We start from the raw sequence: 6,955 nt of genomic DNA, 5'->3' as shown, positions 1-6,955 counted from the left end.
TTTTTTTTTTTTTTTTTTTTTTTTTTTTTTTTTTTTCATAACCGTGTTACACACGATTCCCCCTCCTCCTCGCGTTTTGCAATGTTTCGGATCACTTTCCGGGGAAAAGTCGCGGACAATATTCGATATATTGTGTTACTTCACTTCGACGGAGATCGTGCGATATACGATGATGGAGAAAGTTTTAAAAATCGGTAGCAACCGATCGGGAGAAGGACGTTATCGACTCGTTAATTAAATCGAGAATTATTTCGTCGTTTTAATTCGAAGAAATTCTTTTTAAAAAACATATCTCTCGAGCGAGAGATATAAAATTTTATTTCTTATAATTTTATAATTTTATCTTCGGCTTCAAATATATACGTGCGTTTCTTCTTAGATCGATTTCTCAATAATGGAACAAACTTGGAAAATATTTATTTATTTTTTTTTTAAATTGATAGTTGGAACGCGATTCGGATATTCATGCGTAATAAGAAAACTATTAGAGTCGCTCGTAAGTAAGAAGATACGCGTATGGAAGTAATGAATGGGCACAATTTCTTACCTTGAACCACTAGTATCGCTGTTCTGGTCCAAGAATCTGCGTTCCCATTTTCAAGGAGTCATCAGAAGCCGGAGGCTCGTAAAACACGATTTAAAGAGACGAATTATTAAAAAGTAACGAATCACTTGTTTAAAACGAAACGCGAAAAAATTGCGTTAAATGATTCGCGAAAAATTATTCGCGACGCACGATTAATTCAATCAAAAATTCGTTATTTAACGCTAACATATTTCATTTTTAAATTTTTTCGATGCTCGAATCGTCGAGACTAGAAACAGCGAGGTGAGGATATCAAATGTTGCTTTCGTGTTATATTCCACCGAGCGGACTGCAATTTTAATCGCGATACTGTGCACAAAAAACCTTGGTTATTAGCGAATGTTTGATTTTATACGATGCAGCGTGATTGTGTTATCAGAACAAGCGACGAACTACGACTAACAGCGTTTCTTCCGTTTTCGATTCCGATCGTCTCGGATCAAATTGCAAAAATCCCTCAAGAATTTAATATTCCAAATTTAAATATCTCTATTTTTCTTTCGAATTTCTTTCAAATTTTAACTATTTATTAATAACATTTTAAAGAATTTTTATATTACGTACACGTTCCTAGAATTTTTCTTACTGAATGTTTGATAACGAATGATTGAAACGTATGCAGAAGAACAGAATTTTTGAGTTACCATTCAATATTCTGATACACAAATCAAAGTTGTGTATCTCGAACAAAATATATCCAAACAAACCTTATATAATGAAAATTTTAGACAAGAAAAGAAAATGTATCGATCACCATATATACTAATTCCCAATTATCAATATCGTAAAAAATTTATCTATAAATTTATCTATATTGACATATATAGGTGTGGAAATGTAATTTCTACAATTTTACGATCTTTTTCACGGCAAAAAAAAAAAAATACTGAATTCTTAATACTTTTCTCGTTCTAAAATTCTTACAATATTAATATCAAAATACACGTGATTTTTATTTTTAATCAATCATAGATTCCCTTCTGTCGACATGCAAAATGCTTTTCTCGGGGATCAATCATCTAAGATAATACTTGTCACGTGTACACACACGTTCCTTCGCTTTGCAATCGCGAATTTTTTCACGATTAATCTCGCGAAGACTTGTACACGAAACGCACAGTGTAATTTCAGATGCCCTATTCGATAAACATCTTTCCATAATTCGATAATCCGTATTCGATAAGCGTGCCATTCCGATTCCAATGTAATCTCCGATACGTGATACGATATTGAGAATCGTAATTAGATTTTAATAAGAATTCCTCTTAAAAGATCAAATCTATCAATTTACGAGTAATTTAGATATTATAGTAGCATATATTAACGTTTAATTAAGAAATTAATTACAGGCAATGAAACGTTTAGCAACGTTTACAATCTTTACTAATCGGGAAAAAAAAATTGATAAATGAATGTTAATTTTGTGATGGTTACTTTAAAACGTAATCGAAAACATCCTTTTGCGGGATGCGAATCTTTCGAACATAGGTAATAAATCAAAACTTCATTCACCTTCTCGGATAATTGATTTCCAATACCGAATAAGAAAAATCTATTTCCCATATTCTTCGTTATTAATTTCTTTTTTAATTCCTCAATCAATTAAATCCTCTTCTAATAAAAGCTAACATTAATTCGATTACATATACAAGGAAAAAAAAAAAGAAAAATAAACGATTTGAAATCGGATAATAAAAATGAGAATCGTATTCAATCAACGACCAACAGCCGCTCTCCATCAACCTTACGGTGATCCATCAACTTTCTTCGCTCCTGGAATCTTTCTCGATCCTCGATCCAACGAAATCTTCGCTCATCGCTTCATACAGGTCAAAGTGACGATGCTAACGACTTGACACTTAGACGGATCCATCTTCCAATCATCTTCTGTGGACAGCTCGATCCCAATCGTTGATTTACCATTGTCCCCTAAAAATATCGCAACACGCCAGCATGAAATACCATTGAAATTATCCATCCTTGAGGCGAGTGTTGATTGGAAGCGCGGGGCAGGTCGAATGTTAGCATATATTAACCTTTCTCGGTGCATAGAGGCGATGCCTCGATGCAGACCCATCCGCGTCATTGGGAAGAAGAGGAGCTCCTCGGGATCTCTCACTTTCCCTTTTCGTGGGTGGAACGACGACGACGACGCTCGGCTCTGACATCATCGATCAGGCGGGAAAGGACGTCCTAGCAGGATACCGTGCCACTTTTGACGATGATTTAGCCCGACCTCGGCCCGTTCACGACTGCGCGTCCACACGATTTTTAAGCATCGGCTTTGTTCGATTATTATTCATGGGTGAAACTACGCGTGGTTGTGGTTCCACGATTGATTTCTCGAACGTGTCGAGCGAAAAGATACGATTTACTTTCGGCCATCGTTCCAGTGAGATTCGAATAACCGAGTAAAGGTTCGAGAGGAAGGAAAGTGATATGTGTCATATATTTTCCTTCGAGCTCATTTTTATATAATAATATAAAAATTGAATGATCAGAGATCAGTATGTATTATATATAAATTTTCAGATTTAATTTTCTTGGAAACTAAGAAATTTTAAGAACGAAAAAATTTTGTTCTTTTATCACTTAGTTTTTATCACACGTGGAACAATATTTTGTTAACGATGCAGTATCCAGTTAAAATTTTGAATAGATTTCCAAATTCGATATTCTTAAAAATATAATAAAAATTTTTATCGATTTATTTTTATACGTAGAATCACTTCAACTTTATTCTATCTAGGGAAATATTTTTAAAGTAATTGTCCGTTTCTGGTGATCGATGATGTTAGGATCTGTTTAAATAGCATAATGTACACATCAACGAGATTGAATTTCTACGAAAAAATAAATTGCAAAAAATTCAACATACTTACCATCAATCTTCCATTCGATCGATCCAAACACGTTCCAAAATCATCGTAACACAGTGTCTACGAATGGATATTTTATGCAAAATAAACTTTTATGCAAGTTTTTTTTTTTCTTTTTCTTTGCGTTTTGTCATCTTTTATCAAGCAGATAATTCCTAGGAGACGTCCTATGCCAATCTGTATTTCGTTACACAGAGGTCTTATTGTCATACGTTTTGCCAAGCATAAATCATCACATTACAACTGGAATAAGAGAAATCATAGATCAGAAGCGGTACAGAGGTATCATTAATCTGATTGAATAGGATTCGCTCTGAACAGGATTCGTGAAGCGTAAAACAGCATTTCAATTTTCTCATGTGAGTAGAACCTGGTAACAAAACAAATCATCAATCATCGATTACAAATTGATAATCTTATGTTTTAACGTCACGAATAAAAGAAGACGTGTTAACGTATATCTCTATTAACTAGACACTTTTTGCTATATAAACCATTAAATATCCTCTTAACGTATTATTTATATTTTGTATGTTATATTATTTATATTTTAACAATTATATTATAATTGTTACTATATTTTTATTATTTCTAATTCTTAACACGCAAGCAATTGAAGATAAAACCAATATTGATAATTGATTCATTCTTATCCATCATCGAATCGCAATAACACATGAGCAAATCATAAAAGAAATCTAGAATTTCTTCAATCGAATTCGAGAAGATATTACGCGAATGCTTCGTCGAGGTTTCGCTTTGGTTTACGCATGATTGTGGGCATTGATAAATAGAACAGGAATCGCGTAATAAAACATTCAAACAATCCATTTAACGCATCTTTAAATCCTCGGATGATACGGTTTATCGCTGCAAGAACGTTCGCTGTTAGTATGAATTTTTCAAGAGGGAATGTACATTACAACTACATTCAGCATTAAACTATGTTCAACTGATATTGCGCTTTCGCTTAAACTTTAGAAGCTCTCTTTTATTACACTGTTAGAAATACCTTCCAGTACCTCATAATCTTCATCAAATGCAACATAAATATTTCTCGCAACCGCAACCGAGTGGAGAAAATTTAATAAAGCGTGGAAAAAACATTTGAATGAACCATCGAGTAAAATTTGTATCGTTAATTATGTCATATTGTTACTTCACTTCGCCGCGATAACCGCCATTGCAATTTGTTGGCGAGGAAGCGACCTCATCGTAAAGTGGAAGAAAGTTCATGTAACGCGATGACGAGCGAGAAGCAATAAAAATTGCGCAATCTCGTTATATTATTATTTCTCTTCTTTTTTATCATATCGTCGTGCAGCAGTTATACACCAATTTCCAAGACGTCGTAAAAAGAATCGGGACAAAAAAAGAAGCACGGCCAAAATAGCCTTCAATGATACTCACTGCGGATATTTGAAGCCAAAGCAATAAATCTGACTGATTTTTTTTTTTTTTTTTTATTCCTCGACGATGCATTCGTGTAAATGTGAATCTTTTACGGCTTTGATTGACTGAAATTAATTTTCAGTGAAATTTCGAGGAATTAAAAGGAGCTGAATCGTAATAACGATTATATCGATCTTCCTAAGAGGTTTATCGATTACGAAACTTGATGATGTTCCAACGAGAGTTGTTCGCGCGACCTTTACTTTTAATTATTCTAAACGGCAATGCGAACGAAAAAGGCTTTTTATTATTCTCTTATTCTCTAATTAGCGAAAAATAACTCGAGAAGTTGACTTTTACTGGACTTCAGGCATGAGAAAATTAAAAGCTGTTGCTAATCGTGGCGCGGCACGAAAATAGGATTAGAAGTGAAAACGAAAAAAAATTAATGACAGTATAATATTGTTTTAAAGGATAATAGTGAATATTTTAAATATTTTTAAAAAGAAGTTTCATCTTTCGGGCAAATATCATTATATCTAATAAAAAATATATATGGAATGAATATATTGAAATTTTCCAAGAATAAGAATAAATTGAAGAACAATTGAACTACAATTGAAGTGTTGAAGTTTTGTATTTTCGAATTTATTTATGCAAAATTAATTTTCTATCGAGAAAAGTTAGAATTAAAATTAAAATTCGAATTTCATATTCTTTGAAAAAAATAAAAAAATAGAAAGATATAAGAGCAGTAATTTTTAAAAAAGATTGTAGATGCGTGGATATATTCCGGCAAATGTATTATTTATGAAGTAAATGGCTGACTTGACATTTAAAATGACGTGTCATGTTCTTACTGAACTTTTGCTAAGCTTTTAAAAGGTGAACAAGATTAGTCTGGCAAAAGTCAAGTTGTCAAAGAACGAATTAGAATATGCATTGACAGATTTTCTTTTTAACCAATGTCTGATGTTGACAAAGTAATTATACAAATATCAAATGAAATGCTTTGTTCAAAAACTTTTCAATATTTATAATGAAAATTATAACGAAATCGAATTAAATTAAGAAACAGAATATGAATACGAAAACGGCAAAAGTATCAAATTAATTACACATTTATTTATAACAGGTAATTGCCACGTCTTTGTTGCAATGCACACAGCAGGAAGGAAGTAGGCAAAGTAGAGATGTAATACTCAATATCAAAGATGATCAGAAAAGTCAATATTTAAATCAAGATTTTTATTCTAGTAAGTATATAATTTATTATTAGAATTATAATAGACATATTTCTCACAATATATATTAATTTTTGTCTTAGATGCATACAATTATGGTTACCAAGTAAGTCCAAATGGACAATTTCATCACGAAGTGCGTGGACCGGATGACATTACATATGGATGCTATGGATATATAGATCCATATGGAAAACTAAAAACAACTTTTTACATTAGTGATGGCTGGGGATATAGAGTCGTTCAACCAGGAAATTCAGTCGAACTGTTTCTTCATGAACATGAACATCATCACGAAGATGATACAGAACAACATTATCATGAACACAACGATGATCACCATGATCATAAAGGTGTAATTACGGAGTGGAGAGATCTATATTTTCCAGAAATATGCAGACAATTCGATGGAACAAATGCTGGACCAAACACTAAACCAATCTCAGAAGGTAACACTTATATGACATAAATAAAGAATAATTATTACAATATTATGCTATGCAAAATATAATTAACATAATTCGTAATCACAAGAAGAAACCAGTGGTTCAAGCAATGCTGGAATACCTATTCAACCAAGCCAACCAACACCAACGCCGGAATATCCTATTAAACCTGGTACGAACAACATTAAATCTTTAGATTTATATGACTTTTTTATCTAAAAAGAACTACCGCATAAAAGAATATTTAGAAATTTAAAATACAAAATAAAAAAATGGAAAAAAAAATAAAAAAATTTTATTTATAGGGTATCCTCAACAACCTGAACAATCTCAAAAGCCAGGACGACCAGGAATATCAGAAGTGCCAGTGACGATGGGACAATCAGGAAAACCAGGATATCCAGGAAT

General features: G+C 32.5%; 1 protein-coding gene across 1 annotated transcript in view; it reads left to right on the top strand.

Annotated features, from left to right (window-relative positions):
- The window catches only part of LOC102675832 (putative cuticle collagen 155), a gene marked incomplete at its 3' end in the record, with an annotated part of 15,743 nt that overhangs the window by 7,280 nt on the left and 1,508 nt on the right, over positions 1–6,955 (top strand). The window contains exons 2-5 of the mRNA XM_031511731.1: positions 5,993–6,113; positions 6,185–6,550; positions 6,636–6,719; positions 6,853–6,914. Of these exons, the coding sequence (XP_031367591.1) occupies positions 5,993–6,113; positions 6,185–6,550; positions 6,636–6,719; positions 6,853–6,914 (633 nt within the window). The remainder of the gene's footprint in view (positions 1–5,992; positions 6,114–6,184; positions 6,551–6,635; positions 6,720–6,852; positions 6,915–6,955) is intronic.

Source organism: Apis dorsata, unplaced genomic scaffold (assembly GCF_000469605.1).
Source record: "Apis dorsata unplaced genomic scaffold, Apis dorsata 1.3 scaffold_345, whole genome shotgun sequence".
Lineage (NCBI taxonomy): Eukaryota > Metazoa > Arthropoda > Insecta > Hymenoptera > Apidae > Apis > Apis dorsata.
Note: the sequence above shows the minus strand (reverse complement) of the source record. Positions and strands in the feature narration are given on the sequence as shown.